Raw genomic sequence first — 20,698 nt, 5'->3', positions numbered from 1 at the left:
TTGACTCGTTGAAGGGATCCAAAGAACTCCGAAGAGAAAAAAAAAACCAGGAGTTATTAACCTTTCGTCTATTTTCTGGGACAATATGACTCGAGAGCACACTGAAGGGCTGTCATTTTTGTTTTGTTGAATAATCGATTTGTGATTTTTTAACATACGTTGGTGCGTTTCCCCGAGTTTTTTGTTTATTCTTGGCACTTTTGATTTACTTCGGCAGTAGGTTTTCTGAAATCTACTGAGCATATATGCATATTATGCGTATTATATGCGTCGTATTAAAGTGCTTTTTATTGCAAAGGTTTAGACAATTCGGCCGAGAAAACTCCCATGCCTAGAGCCTAAGTATTGCATCCTATCTTGAAATATATTTTTCTAAAATTTCAGATTTCGGAGGATCAAAAAATATTTTTTTCAGAGATAGCACCATCTTGCGACGTAATTCCCAACTAAACAACGTGCAATATAGTAGCCCTTCTCCTGTTGTAAATCTTCATTGAAGAAAGTGAAGTTTTATATAAAACTGTTTCTGATATACAGTTAACTCTCCCTTACTCGATATTCCGTATCTCGATATCGAGTTAGAGAACCATGGACCAATGCACGAGTTCACTAATTTGACGTTTGAGCGGTGCCGAATTCATTCGTTGCCATGGTCACGTAAATAACACGGCACCGCTCATACGTCAAATGGTGAACTCGTGCATCGGTCCATAGTAAAAGTTGGTTTTCATGGCTTACTCGATGGTCCCTTGGATCGCAGTTGCACTGGTTTTGTGTTCTGTAACTCGATATCTCCCTAACTCGATGGTCCCTTCAATATCGAGTAAGGGAGAAATGACTGTATAAGCGTCCAAAGTTTCCAAATTTCACGTTGTTCTACCATTTTCACAATAACCCCTCCCCGTAATGAATCATGAAAATCTTTTAAAATATCTTTCCAAAACAGCAGAAAAAAAACAAAATTTATCCATATTCGGTGAAGTTTCCACAAGGCACAGACGAAAGGTTAATACAGATGGAATTATTGGATAATATGTGAAACTTGTCAAATTATTTGACGATTTGAATTTTTTTGAATATTCCTCTAAAGATATATTGCGAACTGTTGACAAAACCTTTGAATGATTTCTGGTAAGATCTTTGGCAGAAAATGGGGCACTCAAAATATTCTTCAAGAAATCAATTGGGATGCAATTAATTTATAAAACTAAATGCTGAAGATTATTTTTGAGAAAATCAAACACAAGAGTAATTCCCGTGATATATTTTTTTTATCTGCCAATTCCAAATTCTATGAATGGTTTATGAGAAGATCATGGGCGGAAGTCTGATTTTAAGATGGACTCTTAGAATCATCCATAAAATGTATACACACACAATCTATATATGGTCGGTGTTAAGTCAGACTGATCCAGGCGTTTATGGAGGTTTCAGGGAAATCGTGCTCCAACTATTCGGAATAGCAAAATATTCGTTTTAATTTATTTATGTAAATATTATTGTGATATCTTTCCAACCATAAAAACCCATCGGATTGTTAGACGGAGTTGATTTTCTCATAAGTGGTTTGGTGCGAGATCAATTGAATTCAATTAAAAAAAAAACTCTGTTTAATTCCGTTCTATTTCTTTTAACAACTCCCAATAAAACAAATATGATCTATTTTATGATTAAAACTCATTTATCACTTGAAAATATGATCATACTAGACTATTTAAAGCGAAATAAAAATAAAATGAAAAATTCATTTTGGACTTTAAAAAATCGATGTTAGAAAAACTTTTTTCTCTAAAATATGCCCAATTTGCAATGTATGGATGACTTTTAGTAAATTTAATTACGAAACTTTTTGCTTAAGGATGACCAAAATCTGAAGTGGCCGTTTTTTAAATCGACTTTAAAGTTTTGAATCATTTTTTTTTCGGTGTAGAAAATGTTTTTTTTTTATTTTTTCAATTTTTTTTCAAAAACGTCAGGAAATTTCACGACAGTCCCCCATACAACACTTTTTTGTAGGTCTTACCGTTTTTGAGTTATACGGGTTTATAGAAAAAAGTAAAAAAACTTTGACCCTTTCCAAATGTTAGTCTAGATCGATTTTGAAAAAAACAAAATATGCAAAGTATCTTAGTTTCACATACTTTTGACATCCAGAAAGTTTCATTGAATTCTGAAGGGGTGCTGCCAATCGCGTGTCGAGTTGGCGTGAAATCCGTCTGTTGCACTCGACAAAGGGATGCGATGCGATAGTGTGAGGATAAAGTTTGAGAAAGGAATAATCGGGCAAATGGTAGAACATCAATGTGTAATTTTGTATGGGTACAGCCTACTTGATGGTAAGACGAAGTTTACGTGGGACCTCGAGTTTTATATAAATAGGAATGCTAAAAACAATCGTTGAGAACATCAAACAAATACAGTCAACTTATTCTAACTCGATATTTCGTAACTCGATATCGAGGAAAAGAACCATAGTAAAAGTTTGTTTTGGAGTTATGAAGAGTTGACTGTTTTAACATTTTGTAACAATTTAATTGTTACAAATGTATGCCCAGATGGATACGCCAATGTGCAATATTTGGGATCACCTGTCAGTTCGGTATTACGTGCAGAAGTTTGTACTTGGTAACTATGGAACATAATAAAAACACGGAATTTCATAGCATTTTTTTTGTAATTTTCCCGGACATACGCAAACAAATTATATGCCTGTCTGCACACATTTGTGCTCTACCTAGTCCTCTATCGATTCAAACAGCCAGAATTGTCAAAAGCTTTATGAAAACATTTGTACAATGCTTCGAACTTCTCATGTCGGTGTGTCTATTGTCGGCAGCCCCATTTTCTTTCGACTGTCTTTCCCATAGGAAGTGCGGGTTAATCTGTTGTACTATTATCGGCAACTCGTAATCAATAGCGTTTTGAGCCGTATTTATTTCAATTATTGACAACTCGAATTTTTGTTCAGTCTTGAAAAATGTATAAGAATGAAGCATAACATAACAAAGAATCATGTCCATGTTTTTATTGGAGTATTTTGATCTAAAAAGACAGTGAATTTATCGTTTCAATTTTGGTTACCGATAATACTTGAATGATGCCAAATTCGTAAATTACCCTATATATGCACTCATATTTCCGTTGTAAAAAGCCATAGGCTATCGAAATTAAACGTAAAATTATATAGATACTAACAGAAATGATCTTCACGTGTTGCAGATGACCCCAAACTTCTGCACGATGACTTGAATGGCTGTTTTATTAATTTTGAAGAGTTTTCAGATTGGTGTGCCTAAATTTTGTAAGTCATATTGGAAGAATAAAAGATTTCCAACAAACATTTTAGTGGAATAAGAGTAAACAAACCACCGTTAAGTGTATTCCAGCTGAATGAGCTGTTATACAACTACTAATGTTTCTAGGGATACGATTCTAATGATGCATTGATTTAAAATAATGATCATTTTATCAAAAATTGACCATGTTCTTCAGAGTTTTTTTTGCAAAGTGACACAACTTTAAGCAAAACATTTGTTTGAACAAATTTCGAAAAAAAATTGTCGAAATATCTACGAAGTAAGATTAACTCATTGCCTTTTCAATGAACCATCGAGAGATATGCACAAAACACATTCGTATGTTTGTAAGCGGGCGACCCCAAACTTTTGCACGGAAGTGTATTGGAAAAATCGAACTCTCTTACGCTCGGAAGTCTCCACCACACACAGTCCAGTCCAGAGAGTGGGGAGTTTCATTGGGCTCCCCTATTTTTTGCTCGTTCCCGTGAGATTATTGCATTCGTTGTTCGAACGAGAGCGCGCGATATCACCCGCTCAGAGTGTGGAACCGCAGCACGCGTTCCGTTTCGTAACGGCCGCAAATCGTCGTCGTCTTCTTGGAGAGCTACATTGTAGACGTCGTCGTGAAAGAAACGAGACTCAGGACACAGGACCGATTGCTTGCACGGCGGAGTTCGTGTCGTGCTGTGCTGAAGAGCGGACAGCTTTGTAGGATCTGTGTGCTGGAGACCTATTTGGATGTGAGTTTTTTTTCCTATGGGAAGTGAAGATCCTGCTGTGAATGTGAATATAGTTGGAAGAGACTTGAGGACTCATTAAGTGATTAAGGATTTGAAGAAGCACGTGAATACAAGGACAGTGGTCACTTTTCGTAGCGTGATTTGGAAGTGCAAAGGATAATTTGAACTGTGATTTTGGTGCTGCTGGTATCAATAAGGACATTTGGAAAAGTGAGAATGTGGTAAAAAATGTTCACTGAAAAGCATGTGATGGCGTGAGTGAGATGGAGTGAATGGGTGTTTAACGAGTGCAAGGGAGTACGAGAGAGAGTGCTGGAATGAGAACACAAGTAGGACACGCTTGTTGGAGAGTGAAGTCGCGAAGATTTTTCATTACTGGCAGATTGTTACATAAAAATTGAAGGAAAATCGGATCGGAAAAACGAAAAATCGTTCAGACTGGAAGGGCCGTGTGTGCGCGTTTCTAGATCGAAAAAACGTTTTCATGTTCTTGGGTGCAATTTTGATGTTGATTTCTTCTTGCAGTATCGAATGCTGGTTTCGGTGAGGAAGTGAAAAGTTGAATTTGGTAGAGTTTGCCCGCAGCAGCAGCAAAACGGGATCAAAGATTTCGCGAGTTCGGTAATACACATCACGGGAACGGTTTTCTTCTCGCCTAGCACTTAGTTTTACGGAAGGAATAGCCAGTGTGAAAGGGCACAGCCATGGCCGATAAGAAAGTAGCAGAACAATATTATGCCCCACCCGAAAAACTGGGCAAATGGGAGGGCTTCAGACAATTTTGCTGGAACAGCGAAACCAGCCAATGCCTCGGAAGGACCGGTTCGAGCTGGGGTAAGTACATTGTCCAAAAGTACCATGAATCATTATAACACTTCAACTGAGCCTCTGGGAATCCTTAGGGGACAAGTTGTCCTTCTAGCGCTGGAGAGCAGCCATCTTGTTTTTCCCACCCTCCGTTGAAAAGGGGGTTGATTTCTGACATTCTCTCTCCCACCCCATGTGTATCCTTGAAAGATCCTCTCGATGCTCCCGAATACCTCATTCTCGCTCTCTCACACATTTTCCGAACAGCCCTCACAATCTCATCAAACCTCTCGATGCTCACAAAACACATCGCTGACTCAAACTGATTACATAAATTTTCCAGCGAAGTAGGATAGTCCATAAATATTGAAATATTGCTATCTGAAATTTAATTTCCCGTTCCCGACCGTTCAGAACACAGAGCGTACAAACCCAACAAACGCAATCATCTCGATTGCAATTGCTCAAACAAATGCCTGTGTGATTCACCAAACCACTCCAACCAACCTCATGCTGAAATTGTTAAGAAAAATGGAAAATCGATACATTTACAGCGGTCATACGTCGTCCACTGGACTTTCGAAGCTGACATTGGGTCTGCGCGATTGTACCATCATCATATTGTTGGTAGGATGCAGCTGCAGACCCTCTCCCTTCCCTCCTCAATAGTTTCACAGTTGGCAAGGATTCCCACTCCTGCCGCCAGAAAGGAACTGACAGCAGACGGAAATGTTTTGTATTTGTTGGCAACAACGGTTGGGCAAGCAATTTTCCAGTTACATAACCCTTTCTTTCTGCTTTTTCTCCTCAATGGCACAGTTGGATCGAAACGACGACCGATTGACGACGGCTTACGGGATGGGCACATGTGATTCTACGGGGTGGATGTGGTTGCTTGAAGGATTTTCCTCCCCCCATTTAATGGGGAAAGATCGAAGATGGGGCGGAGTGGGAACGCGCACGACAACTATTTCCCGATAACGTTATGCGGCTGATTGCATTTGGAAATTGAACTGCGGTTGCCAGTTACTTCAGATGATATCTACATTCGTTACTTTGTCGTTTAATATCTTGATATCGTCATGCTGAAAGTGATTTTGCACGTTTCCAGGTCGGTTCAGAATTTTCCGAAATGATTTTTTTTTCTTCTCTAGAACATCGCCGTACCTGTTACATGATAAACTATTGCAAAAATGGCAATTTTGGCAAATAATGAAGACTTTTTTGTACTAACAACTATGGGAGTGATCTTAGAACACTAAGCTAAGAAGCAGACTCTTTCCAACTAGAGACGTTATGCAAAAAAGAAGAAGATATCTTGATAACATTATGAAGTAATATTGTTAATGTTTTTTTTCTTTTACTTTTTTACAGTAAAACCTCCATGAGTCGATATTGAAGGGACTCAATATTGCGTTATGTAACCATGAATATTTTCATGACAACTTTTGTCAACTTTTATTATTTTTATAAATAATATATATTTTATTAATAATAACAAGATGTTTAGCAGTGGGCTAGTTTATTTAGAAGCAAGCGGCTTTACTTCCTTTCCAAAGGAAGTCGCCACTATAACCTTTAAGTCGTATATTTAACTAAATTCAAATTTAAGTAGGATCAATATCCAGTAAACAAACGTTCGTATATAATAGTATATAAGAATACCAATCTGGAGGCGATATACATACATTTGCATGCAGCCAAATTACGCTTGTACGTATATCGCCTCCTGTTTTGTACTCTTATGCGCTATCGTATGCGAGTTTGTGTTTACTGGCTAGGGGTAGTATGATCCACCTAAGCAAAAGGTCTTGAAAAGCCTAGAAACACAATACAATTGAATTGTTCCACAAACTTAATTTATAGTTTTAAGCCCCGTCAAACGGGGCTTCTTTTGACATTATTTCCACATTCTTTAACTTTGAGGATTTGTAACTCTTAGAATTATGGATAGATGTTGATAATTTTTGCCTATATTTAAGTTTTATATGTACGTAACAAATGTGCAAAATATGAGGCAAATCCATCAATAAATAACAAAATGCTTGAATAGCGAAAAAAGTGTGTCCTTCAAGACAGAAAAGGGGCTACTTTGGACATTTTCACAATTTGCTAATGAAATGATTTTTCCTTATAACTTTCAAACTGATTCAATAGATTGTCGTCCACTGTGATGTTATGGAACGTTTTTCATTGATAAACTTAATGTAGAAAATTGCAAAGCTAGAATCAATTACACATATATAACAAAATTCAACGAAACATGCCATTCACTATTCTCAGTTTGCAGTATGAAACTTAAATTTTCACCTTCCTCTCAAATGGAACTATCAGTTACGAATGCTCGATTTTCAAGTTGACATAAACGAACGACGTAACTACTAGGTACTGCGATGATAAATGAGTTATGTACAAAAACTCTTTTTTCTATTTTTACTGTTATATGAACGATATATTGAAGGATCACATTAATACCGGTAACTAATTTAATACCAGTAAGTAATTTTCATTAAAAACGCAATCTATGAAGTAAAGTTTAGCAAGATCGTAAAGAAGTAAGTTTGCTTTTGTAATATGCTTTTAGCTTCTTAACAGTTTAGAGCTGGCTTAAGAGTAGTTTAATTTAGGTATTTGAAGGATGCAACTGTTCTGTACTGCAAATTCATGTAAAATATGACAAAAAATAGTATTTTAGAGATTATGTTGTGAATTTGGCATTGGTACGTATTGAAATATATGTGTTTTATGTCTATTCACTTTTACAAACATTTATTTTATTTTTTTATGTTGTAAAATACACAAACCAAAACATTATAATAAAATAAAAGTCGCAAATATAAGACCTTTGATAAATTATTTTAATAGAACAACAATTTTAAGCAAAACAAATTACAAGATTTTCATAAAACATGACGATTTGATAGTTTTGTGATGCTCCCAATAAGTTTCCAAGACATGGGTAGAATTCAAACAATGTTTGTATAGCCAATGTTTTCTACCTTGTGAATATTTATTCGAGCTTTTTTGAAATGTTTTCTTGTTTATCCTGTTATTGTTGATGTTGTTCCAAGAAAAAATCATGCCTAGTGGTAGAGCATATATTGGTTAATAAAAGTGCTGAAGACACAAAATAGCTCAGATTAATATTTACGCTGCTAATAAATACAAAAGGTGAGTGTCCAAAGTAGCCCCTGGAATCAAAAGTAGCCCCGTCCGACGGTATCTCCTTTCATACCAGAGTTGTACTTTGTAAAAAAAGATTATTTAGAATTTTGTGGAAACATTTTTGAAAAACACTATTTGGCGTGTGATTTCACGCTATATGGGGCGAAATGGCCCCCCTTAGGCAATATGAGCCACCATACTAAATGTTATTATTTTGATTGGCAAACCGTTTGCAAGACATTCTTTAAAAGAAGACAATATGTATGAGAGAGTTTTGTACAAAAACTGGGCTTATATCTGATTTGAATCATGGAGTTGTATGTTTTGCCAAAAGAATAATAAATCATGGTTCTAAGGGCTTCAATTTTCAAAGATTATCGTTCAAATAAATTTAACCAGTTAAAAAATCTAATTTGAATTGAAATTACGTGCGGCGAGGATATTGCAATAAAACCGGCATTGTTTATTTTCGTAATGAGATAGATTTGACCGGCTATGACCATATTGCCCCGTTCCTAGATGTTTTATATAATTTCTGTTTTATTGAAAACATATTTTATAATCTATACAATTTCGTGCATATAATGCCTATAGATAGTGGAAGAAAGAACTCCATCGAACATGCAAAATCTCATAAAATTTTCGTAGTAGCATCAACTTTTCAGATTTTCATGAATATACACATTTAAACAATTTTACGGATTCCTGTGAAATCTTAACAGCTGAACGGTTCGGTAAAATAAATTAACGGAGTACAGTAAATTTTTACAGTATTCTTATTATGAAAATTTATTGACATTTTTCGGTGATTACAATACCTATACTCAGAGTGAAAGGGAGTAACGAAAGTAATGAAATGACAAGATGGATAGAATCGCAAGCGAGCGACGAGAGAAATTAATAGAAGTTGAAAATCTGTTTTAACAGAGGGCCATGTGTGAACAACACAATCGAAACGACAAACCGTTGCCTAACGTCCTGGTCTTGAACGGCTAGATGTTGTAGTGTTGATCACTACTAACACTAGACAGGCAAAAATTTGTCGCCTCGACCTATTAACTATATTGTTCGGCGTATGTAACAGTTCTATCGATCGTTGGTATATTTTCTGAGATTGATACGAAATTAACGTAACTTATTGTATTTTTTTTCGCGTCTAATATCGCATACCCATAATTTGCCCAATTATATTCTACATTTATAAGGTTTAATCACCGCATGACTTTATTATTATGAAAATATATTGGCTTTTTTCGGTGAATACAATACCTATACTCAGAGTGAAAGGGAGTAACGAAAGTAATGAAATGACAAGATAGATAGAATCGCAAGCGGGCGACGAGAGAAATGAATAGAAGTTGAAAATCTGTTTTAACAGAGGGCCATATGTGTGAACAACACAATCGAAACGACAAATCGTTGCCTAACGTCCTGGTCTTGAAAGGCTAGATGTTGTAGTGTTGGTATAAAGCATCATCAGTTATATATTCACATTACGCTTGATTTCTTATTCTAATTTTTCGATCCAGTTTTCAAATTGTTTGTTATTTACGTTTTTAATTATTTTCCATACGTTTTGACAGCTTTCGACTACCATTTTTCACTGAACGAAATCCCCCGCCATACATTGAATGATTTTTGCCTCATTCGAGCCCCATTCCTATTTTCAGACACATTCAAGATTATTTTCATCTGCATGAAAATCATCTGTTTACAAATCACACTGAATGAAAATCATCCAATCATGAAATGAAGTGTCTGTTTCAAAAAGCGGTCGATAATTGAATGATCATCATACATCAGAATGTTAACCAATAATGAATAATGAAATACCAATAAGATATTTAAATGATTGCAAATCGAAGAGCAAGGCTTATTAATTGTTCAACGCACATAGATATTTATTTCCACGAACTGTTTATAGCTGCATTAAAAGTATAATAATAATCATTCTTAAATCGACGACCATCGTGACTTGGCGTGAGGTGCCTAAGTATTTGAATAACGAGTCCTTGATCCAGCAAACAATCCTTTATCTTCAGCTACAAATGATGTTTGGTGCTCCTAAACATAATAATCAGTTGCTACAGATATCAATAAGTCCATCAGAAATCCAATTACCTGTCAAATCAACTCGAAAAACTCCGAAATCTGCACGCGGGAACTGTTGCAACCGCCATTTTTTACTACAATTGACAAGGATGATTTTATGTCTAGTACAATTAGTCTTCAATATGACATTCAGAAGATAATTGAATGATTTTTGATTTTGGACATGGTAGAAATTATTATCCTTCAAAATAAGCACATTATTCATTCGTGTTGCCATAATTCAAATATCAACTTATTTTCATACGGATTCATGCTGAATGCCATCACAGATCCGGATGATTTTTGTTTAACAAATAGTGGATGCATCATATTCACTCAAAATCATTCAAAATAAGGAATTTTGAGATATGCAGCCGTGTGAACTACGAAGCATTCAGTTCATGGCGAGAGATTTTGTTCAGTGTTCCAAGCGCTTGTGTTGGAAGCAAGGCTGGTTAGAATCATGACCGGCTTGCGACACTGACGTAACTATATTTCATGTGCTCACTCCGTCAGGTTGCAATGACAGGGCTCTCACGAGAGCAATTATAATGTTGTTTTGATTTTAAAATTTCTATCTCATTTTGTAGAATTTCGGGAAGCAAATGTGTGTGATAAGTAAAGTGGATATCCTTTCATGATTGCAGCGATATAAACAACAATTATACCGGAAAATGAACTAAAAATTGTTTAGATTACAATTTCGGCACAAGCCGTAGCGACGGAAAAACGAAAGAGAATTTCAAGCGTGTGCTAGAATAAGGGCGTATGTCGCATGATCGATTTCTCTTCATCGATTCTCTATTCTCTGAATAAAGGTGACAAGATGCTGGTTTGTTAGCATTTTTCACTTGAAGACGCTAGGCAGCGATGCAATCTTGCGTCCTGAGGTGAAAAAATGCTGACTAACTTACGTCTTGTCGTCTTTATTTACAGAAGAGAGGATCGATGAAGAGAAATCGATCATGTCACTTACGCCCTTATTCTATGCTTGATTTGAAGGAAGCTTCTGTCATTGTCTCGCCGTCCGATGACAGTGAGAGAAACATGTATGTAAAAGTCGCGCGACATCCTCTTTTTACATTGACGCTTTCCAGCACTGGTTGGAAGTTTGAGAAATCTGAGAATCCAGCGTAGCGCGATCAGTTAGTGGAATACAAACATCATTGACGCCGCTCGGCGGCCAGTGCGAGAAACTGGATGTTCGAAAGGTTGTTGTTTGTACTTTTTGTCGCTGGTGCCAACTGTTAGCGATTAATAACGAAATAAACAGTCGTTACCCTATTGTCCGAACAACGAAATAATGGGAAGATTTAAACTGTTGGTGTCTTCCAAGCTTTTCAAGATTTTTCGAGAGACCGCTTTGTTTGACCAACGTAGACCTTGCTGCAGTGAGGATAACTAAGTTTGTAGAGGCCAGCCTTTTCAGTGTGTTAACCAGAACCTTGGTAGAGGAAGTCTTAAGATGGATGTCTCGGATGAAGTCTATTCTATAATTCCTTAGCTGTGAGCGAAGCTGATTAGTTATGTGTTTGACACATAGGCCTTACAGTTGATCAACTCGCTCATATTTTTTTCACGTCATCCATGGTCGCTGAGTCCCGATCTTAACTGTCATTCACCAGCTCGCGTGATTTCTCTACGAACTATGCTAGTTCCAACTTGAAATTGTATCAATATTGTCGATCTACACGTGATTCGTAACCGCCATCTGTTTTGAAATCGGCCATTCATTAAAATAACCTAGCACAAAGCTGTAAGCAACTTACATCCATCCATCTTATCTGGACATTAATCATCGTTCCCGCAACTGCCTTCCTTCACTCCTGTCTAGACAGCTGTTCCATCGAAATGACATCAATGGAAAGCACATGTGTAGAAAGAACAACAACTCTTCATATCCCCATCACAAAATACGGCCCCCCATTCTTGGCATCAATTATGGACCGATCTATTTTCATACCGCTCTGATGACGTTAGAAAGTGGGGAAAAAAATCCTGACGTCGATACTCACCAGACGGCATTATTGGTTTGCGTCGATGGAAAAAAATTGTTTGATGCGTCCGAATTGCGCTGATGAGGCTTAAACGTCAGTTTGGAAACATTCTCCGATTGAAAGATACTATATTCGAAGGATTCAATTGCAGAATCTTTTGACGCCCAGCATTTACCGGGATGTACGGAGCTGATATCACCGTCCAAAATTGGATTTCCAACCGAATTTCATCACTTCTTGTAAGTGTTCTCTGCTGTGCATGCGTAATGGATCACTCGACTTTCTTATTAGTGACGTCCACGAAATGAGCACAGACAAAAAGGTGCAGCACTCAGAAATTCGATCCCCAAGCATGTTTCTCAAAATTCAGTCATAACGACCAACTTTCGAGATTTATGTGATCGAGTGTTCAACATAACCAGTAAGAAAATCCATACGAGTACTTCTTGTTGTGATATTATACAACAAAAAGATTCAATATGATTGTTAACAGCGTGAAATTGATAAAAAAGGTTAATTTTGAAATCTATTTGTCTGTAAGATGTCAATCTCAAGGTAAAATATAACTACTGCTTCCGAAGCGGAAAAACTTTGAAGATGAATACTTAAACCATATTAGCAATACTCGTCAAAGAATGGATGACGTTGTTCCTCGTTCCATAGTGCCGTTGATTCACATGTGTTAATTGTAGTTCGCCTGATCCATAGGTATATTAAACAAAATCGTTAATTATCACTCGACGATCGTTCATTATTTTAATTACCATCGCATGTTGGCCATAACGGAAACATTAATCTACACTAAGGCAACACTCTCTCTCTCCACTGCTGTCATTTATAGGTTGTATAGATTGATCTATGGGGAATTTACTAATTCTAAAATCTGTTTTCGAGCTTATTTTTTGATTATCCAAATCAAACACTAAAGTAAGAATGAATCACATTTCACAGGACCTTCTAGCGGTAAAGTTTGAAAATTTATATTTGTTTAACAATTATATATTATTTTGCCATTCTAGTTTGTATCATTTTCTGTAGATTGAACGTATGGAGTCATCCAATCAACCATCGGACGTGTCTTCATCCACTCATACCTTCAGATATACTTAATGTATCGTTTGGTAAAGATATACTCGATGCATCGTTTGGAAACATTAACCTGAGTGTTACAAAATGCAAGCTTTTAGAAATAATGGTATCAGCAGGAAGATGTTAACACTTGTCTAATAATAAAGACGTTGACGATATTGACACGATCATTCAATACGCAAGGTACTAGCGATTGAAAAGGTTTTTCAAAATCTCAAGAAACCGATCCTATTATCGTTCCCTTCATCACAAAGTTGTAGAACAGGTTAAAATTTTGCTGATGATCAACAAATCAGTTAAGATAACATCCGCAAGGCGGTCATGTAAGTAGTTAACCTTCTGTCTGTGCAAAAACGATATCTTAAAAAAGGTGAAGTTTTTTTTTCAATAATATCTGGATGCATGTATCGGTCAATTTTAGGATTGAATGTTGTGAAATACAGAATAATTCACACTAAACGCCTGGTAGGCAATTTTCTTTGAAGTAATTCGCTCACAAAAACACCAATTTTTCTCTGAAAATATGTTTTTATTTTATTGCACTGGCATACTCAAAACTGGATTCACATAATAAATCTGGAATGTATGAAACAGTTTATTTAAATGATGTAAATAAACACATCATTTAAATAAACTGTTTCATACATTCCTCGGCAATATTCGATTGTTTATCAAACATTTCTCTCAACCTTTCAAAAGTTCATCGAATATTTCTTCTTTTCCCATGATTTAATTGGCATGAATGTCAAACCAAATTTATAAAATCGAGTGTATAAAATCGAGATAATGCGACATTACAGAAATTGTAATACGATTGAAATCGAATCATAGCTCTCTTGACAAGCTATACATGTAGATACAAAAATCATCAACTACACCCCGAATTACGGTGCATACGTCTGTGATTTGCGATATTGACCCCAAATTTCGTATTTTGAACTTAGTTTCATTTTTTATGCAGTTTTGGGAAAAATAATAATTGGGCTTTGCTTAAAAATATTGTTTATTGCGAAAAAAAAAGTTCAGGAATTGCGTAATTTGGGAAATTTGGTCGCTTTTATTATCTTAGAAAAAGTTTTATATACAATTATCATTTTTTCGGTGAAAGTTTGTGTGAAGATTCAGTATTTACCCGGAGCTTCTCGTCAGTGGACATTGCAAGTGCTCTGACAAACAACACACTGTAAGCTATCGTTTTGACATTTGCTAGAGCAAAACAACAGAATCAACAGGAATTTGTTTTTTTTTTTTTCATGCTGCTGTTTTCTCTGTTACGTTCAAGGCGGGTTCAGCTCCTCCTACTCTGGCTACAGAGTACAATGTACCATCCTTGGTTACGGCTTCCACACAAGAACGCCAATATTCTTCTTTCCACGAACATCAATCAGCTGCAGATACTATCAGCTATCACTTTCATCGAGCACCAAAAACAAAACTTCCAGTCACCATTATAGGATTCTTTTAAAAATTCTTTTTTATTGCATGCACGCTGTAAAAAGAAATAATATCAGATTTCTTTTCCGCAAAATAGCGAAAATCTGTCTGGATCGCTAATGTGGAGATTCAGTATTTAAACGGAGAAGGAATCATCCATCACGTGATGCTCACACAACTTACCCAGACAAGTGACAGTTCGTAAGAATATGCTCATTTCATCAGACAGCTTGCTGTGATCAATTATATTGCCACTACCCAACACAGTGCAATCTATGCCTCACAGTTTGCTTCAGGTAAAGGGCCAATATTTTTCACATTAGTTAGTTTGTACCTAGATCTTAGGAGGGTTTTATATTCTGGCCATTTTTGGAACTTCATGACACATGTAGGTCATAGGCCTTTAACTTTCTAAAAACTTCACCAAGAATCAGTTACAGTTACTCATAGCCGCCTGCAAGTGGTATTATTCTGAACCTGAGAAAGAGGAGACAGCTGGCTTAAATTGCGAGCTCCCAAAAGTCAAGGGAACCTGTCATCAACTGTCAATGGAAAACCGCACATTCGAAGGCCAGAGCGTGACAATTCGTCAAAATTCAAGTGAACGTAATTGAAATTTCTGGGTGTTTTTAGATGATTGCACATTTCAAAAAGTTGCATACCTAAATACAGTTGTGTGTTGTCAAACTGCTATTATTTTCTTACATTCATATCCTTTTTCATAGTGTGCAACGAGAAGTGAATATGATTTTGACCAAAATAAGTTCATTAAGCCGTTGTGCACAACCTAAGAATGAAAGAAAGAAAAAAAACATACCAGCTGTCAGTGAGCTGTCTCCTCTCTCTCAGTTCTGAACTAATCAGGTGTGCTTAGCATTGGTTTTAGCTTATGCTACGTTCAAACTAGAGCTGATGAGAGTGGATTTAGATAAGATTGGCGTCAATGTCAAAATTGGAACTGCGGCGAACTGTAATTTCCATACAAATCCGCGTTCCAATCGAGCCGGAGACCTATCAAAACTGGAACATGATATCACTCTTTTTTACAGGCACTCTAGAGCTGATATTTCTATATTCTCGTGATTATTGAGCTGAAATAGAATTCAGGTTAACTTCTGCAACCATGAGTGGCCTGATGGCGTGATCTCATGGCGTAGGGGTAACGCGCCCTAACTAGAGATCAGGGAGTCGTGAGTTCGATTCTCACTGAGAAGACGTGTAACTTTTTCGCAAAACTTCACATCAATTTGTCCATTGAATCCAATTGCAAAGTATATGTAATGTTTAGCTTTTCGGTAGTTGTTAGCCTATATTACTTAATATTAGCTCTAGTCTAAATCTAGCATTAACCAACAGCCTTACCGAAAACACCAGCCGACTGTTTGATCTGCAACCTGAGATATATTAGTTTAGAATTTTAATGCTCACTAGAGGGTACTAATGGCAAAGTATGGAACCATCGGAAAAGGCGATTTGTAGCCTTTGAACAACTTTGCCAAAGACACTAGTCTTCAAACTAAAACTTGAGATATATATTGAAATATTTAAAGGGGCAGTTTGTTGAGATAAGCGGAAATGCAGCATATAGCCATTGACTCAATGAGCAATTTTGCCGAAGATATTATCCTTCCAAATCTTCGGTTTTTTAAGATGTAGAACGTCATAACTATTAATATGAGCTACATATTACAACATTTTCTGAGCTAGCGCCATCATAGGTGAAATTAACTATTTTTTTCTGATTATCTCGGAAATGGGATTCGATCCCAGGTCCTCAGCGCGTGAGACGTGTGTTCTAACCACTACACCAGGCACTTCCCCACCCCAACTAATTAATGCTCTTTTTCTGTTGCAAATTTTCACCGAAGAAAGTATATATTTTCACCGAAAGAAAGTTTTTTAATATATATTTTTTGTAGAACACATTTATTGTTTATTTCCAAAACTGCAGAAAAACTAAAAATCCGTTCCAATTTCGCGCATTTAACGCGATGGGTTAAATTTGGGGTTAATATGATCTCAAGGCATAGACTACGTACTATTTTCAAGAAAACTACTGTAGAAAACTTTTTTTTTAATATTTGAAAAGAGTCCATGCGCAAATAGAAAAAAAAAAACATGCGGAAATGCACCAAAGAGTGATAAAATTCACTAATTGATTACATCCTAAAAAAAAGTTACAGCCCTTCGAAGTCAATATGACCCAGAGCATAAACAAAGAGTTAATCATCAAAACACTCCGTTGCCAAGAAAGTAATACACAAACAAACGTCATTTCGAGCTCCTAATTTGTTTTGAATCCCAAAACTTTGGTCTAGTAACCCTCGATATTGGCCATATTGACATACGGAGAGAAAATTGAGAACGAAAAATGAACAGAAACACATCGAGATATTGAGATATCGAGGTATGGAGAGTGGAAATGTATGCAGACTGAAGGGACATCTGAAATCATCGACATCGAGATGTGGAGAGTCGACTGTGATTGAAAGTGGAACTGATAGGATTGAGAGTTGATTTATGGGAAATTCGAAAAGTAACAGGTACAAAGTCATCGTGAATAACTAGTTGGCTACAAAGCTTACCGGAGTCAGTTAAGACCAAATTAATCAAGAGTTTCTTGAAGAGTAAAAATAAGTAGGACTATTGGGGCATTGAATTAAAATTTATCTTGAAGAGCAATCGTCCTTCCGTTGGAATTTTCGGGGTACAGGTCGTTAGGCCGAATGTCGTTAACGAAGGCCATTTGGCCGAATGCCGTTAGGCCGAATATCGCTAATCCGAAGGCCATTAGGCCATATACCGTTAAGCCGAAAGGATCGTTCGGTCGAAAGGGTCGTAAAGCCGAAATAACATTTGACCATGTACTACTATTTCAAAAAGCTAACACATTCATCGGTGTTTTTTTCATCTTTTAATCAAAAACTATTCTTCCAAGTTATATTTCACAGCGGATATTATCCTGATCTATCCATTCGACCTAAAAATTCATTCAACAGCTCCTAGGTAATGCAAACTTTCCTGATCTATCCTTGTTAGTTACCCATTCGATCTTATGGTTCATTAGAACTATTGGTCATTTTCCGGCCTAATGACTCTTTCGGCCTAACGACATTCAGCCTGATAACCTTCGGCCTAACGGCATTTGACCCAACGAGATAGAACCGAATTTTCGAATTGTTCCACTAGCACTGTATGACATTAAAGTCACCAATAACAAAAAAGAAGATTAAATTTTTCAAAGTCGATTCGAAGAAGATGAATTTGCTAACCAGTGCATTGAAAAGGCAAATATCAAAGAAAAATCACCAAGCTGTGTTTCAAAAACTTTGGTTTCAAGTGACGAAAAACTTAATGCTTTATACGCTCATGAGTGATGATAGCAACTCCAACACATTCTTCATTGAGGCGATCATTACGATAAAAAAAAACTTGAATCTCGTATGAGTTTATATCCAGGCCTCAAAAAAAATCAGTTATTACTGCGATGTGTACGTTATTATCTTACGGTTTAAAATTAGTCAGCTTGTCTTCTGAATTAATTGAATAACGATCATTTATTTGGATCTATTACCGATACGTATTTTGATAACTATTTTGTTTGTTGCTTACATCGTAACTCTAACTGCGTCAGCCATAGTTACGGTTTCGAACATTGTAAAAATGATTTGTAGCAATTGTTCACATAAGAAATCGAAAAAGAAGCAGACATGTTCCAGGAAGCCGGTACAATTTCGGGGTTTTCGGTTGGAAAAAATGGTGTACTCGCAGCAACATTGGTATATGTAGCACCTTTTTAATTGATAAATTTTGAAGCGGAAGGGACAAAATTGATTTGTTGATGATCATGAATAATATTCACCATAAGGATATGATTGTTGGTAAAACGATTGTAAATTGAAGAGTGAAAATGGTTGGAGATTATCATTACAGAACTACGGATACAATAAATGTTTCCACTAATTTGTCGTTCTGATTTGATTTATCACGTGAACGAGGAATTAGGAATGAGGAAGATTTTGCCTTCTAATTCTTCAAAATGATTTATAATTATTTTTTGATTTTTTATAAATACATTCACTTTTTAAACTCATAAGGAAAGCCAGTGGAAATCATTAATACTACAACTTGTGAGGAATGTTAAATGTATGTCATTTAACGCTCAATTGTTCGTCACATATGCCTTATCGCTCGGATATGTGGTGCCGGCCGTGGCAGTGGCTGTCGGTGGGCGGTTGTAAACAATCTCCGAGGGATTGTGCCGAATCAGTGAAACAAAACAACACCGGCTACACGCTTAAAAGAGTCAGGCCACAGGCATCAGTGACTGCAATCGTAAAAAAAAATATCTTGTTATACAGTGCTCAAGATCAGTAAGCCATGAGGATGAATATATGCATTAGACCTGTTCATATTTAAAAAAATGTCTGGAAATCTACCGGTCAAGCAGTATACGGAATTCTCATGCTAAGAACAATGTCTGGTCAAATTTTCAGCTCATTTGATAAAGATTTCAGTATGCTTCAAGTTGAAAATGTGTTTTTGGGCTTATTTCAAGGTTTGAAAAATCATAACTAGCATGTGGAAAATCAAAATCACTTGCTATTACCACTATTTGAAAGCTACTTCTATTCTGTTAAAGTTTGTCGAACACGCTAACAAGATTAAATTGAGTTTTAACATTGTTTGATCCAAATTTGTACTCCGCAGTACCCAGAAATTACAGTTTTCTCAATATACATGGCATATAAAACATGCATTGGTGTTATTTTTTCAGGCCCTAGTCAACGGGAATCAAACATAATGCATTTATGAATTCATTGACCATCAACAGATTACATGTTGCTAAAGGCAATAAATTACAATAAATGCCCAAAGATCGAACACCGCATCGCAACCTGATGATAGTTAAATCATGCATGACACATGTACCGGAATAGTAGTTTACGGAACAAGTTGCAGAATGATGATTTTTACAGCACGAGTCGTAAAATTATCCTACGAGGCTTGCCGAGTAGGATAAATACGACGAGTGCTGTAAAAATCGAGTTCTGCAACGAGTTACGTACAACATTTTTTGCAATTTCGTAAAAGACCACTTGAGGGTATCAGAAATTATGTCGGAATGCATTCACCATTATTTCACAATTTCTGAAAAATTGTTGTGTTATGATTCATTACGCAACCCAAAACAGTTACGTAATGAGAAAGCGTTGCGTAATGAATCATTACAGCACTGGTTTCAGTTAGGTAATAACTATTCCCGCACTGCTACTTCAGTGCAGGAAAGTAGGCCGTTTCATGACAAATTGGCGTGATGAAAAACAGCCTATTACGATGAGAAATTGCAAAAACGAATGAATTGAACAAGTTAGCATTGCTTTTTCTTTCCGAGTGATGATTGTTTTGATCGCATTTCACTGATCATTTAGAACGATTTGAAAACAATGATAATCATCGACTGAGAAAAGGCAGTGCTAACGTGTTCATTTTTTGTATTCATTGAAGCTCACGGTGGTGCTCTTGGCTCACCCACAGTGGATTTACAAATGTGCTTCATAATTACCTATTTTTTACAATTTATTTTCGTAAGATAAATGTTTACTTCGAACGGGATTGACTTTTAGATATGCATTGTCATCATGTCTGGAAATTAAAAATCCGAAATTTTCATGCAGGCATGCTGTTCAGTGAAAACAATTCCCAAAAAAAGAGATTTTCAAGAACCTCGAGATATAAATCTCAACCAAACTATGTTAAAACTTGCTCCAATCATAAAATTATGTTCGGCAAAAGTTCGTAGAATTGGATAAACTACTATGTAGAAGTATTTTCGATAAATTTTGATGTTTCGTTCGGTAGTTATGATTTTTTAAAGCTTGAAAATAGCCCAAAAACACATAATTGATTTGAAGCACAACTAAATTTACTCTAAACTGAGTGAAATTTTGGCCAGAAGTTCATTTCGCAATGATAAATCAAAGTATTGATTGACTGGGGAGTTTCCAGACATTTTTGGAAATATGAATAGGTCTAATATGCATGAATGATTCATTTGAGATTTACAAAGATGGCT

The 20,698-nt window shown here is 36.3% G+C and overlaps 1 protein-coding gene across 4 annotated transcripts in view; it reads left to right on the top strand.

Moving 5' to 3' along the window:
* LOC5573862 (sodium/potassium-transporting ATPase subunit beta-2) overlaps positions 1–20,698 on the top strand; it is a 79,903-nt gene that overhangs the window by 13,528 nt on the left and 45,677 nt on the right. For 3 of the 4 annotated variants that reach the window (XM_001654843.2, XM_021845584.1, XM_021845583.1), the window contains exon 2: positions 4,565–4,873. In XM_001654843.2, the coding sequence (XP_001654893.1) occupies positions 4,744–4,873 (130 nt within the window). In that variant the 5' untranslated portion in view covers positions 4,565–4,743. Of the gene's footprint in view, positions 1–3,891; positions 4,040–4,564; positions 4,874–20,698 lie in introns of those variants that run through there. The other variant, XM_021845582.1, reaches the window with a different exon arrangement.

The sequence above is a fragment of the Aedes aegypti genome, chromosome 2, assembly GCF_002204515.2.
Source record: "Aedes aegypti strain LVP_AGWG chromosome 2, AaegL5.0 Primary Assembly, whole genome shotgun sequence".
NCBI lineage: Eukaryota > Metazoa > Arthropoda > Insecta > Diptera > Culicidae > Aedes > Aedes aegypti.
The sequence above is the reverse complement of the archived record's forward strand: the minus strand, read 5'-3'. Positions and strand labels throughout refer to the sequence as shown.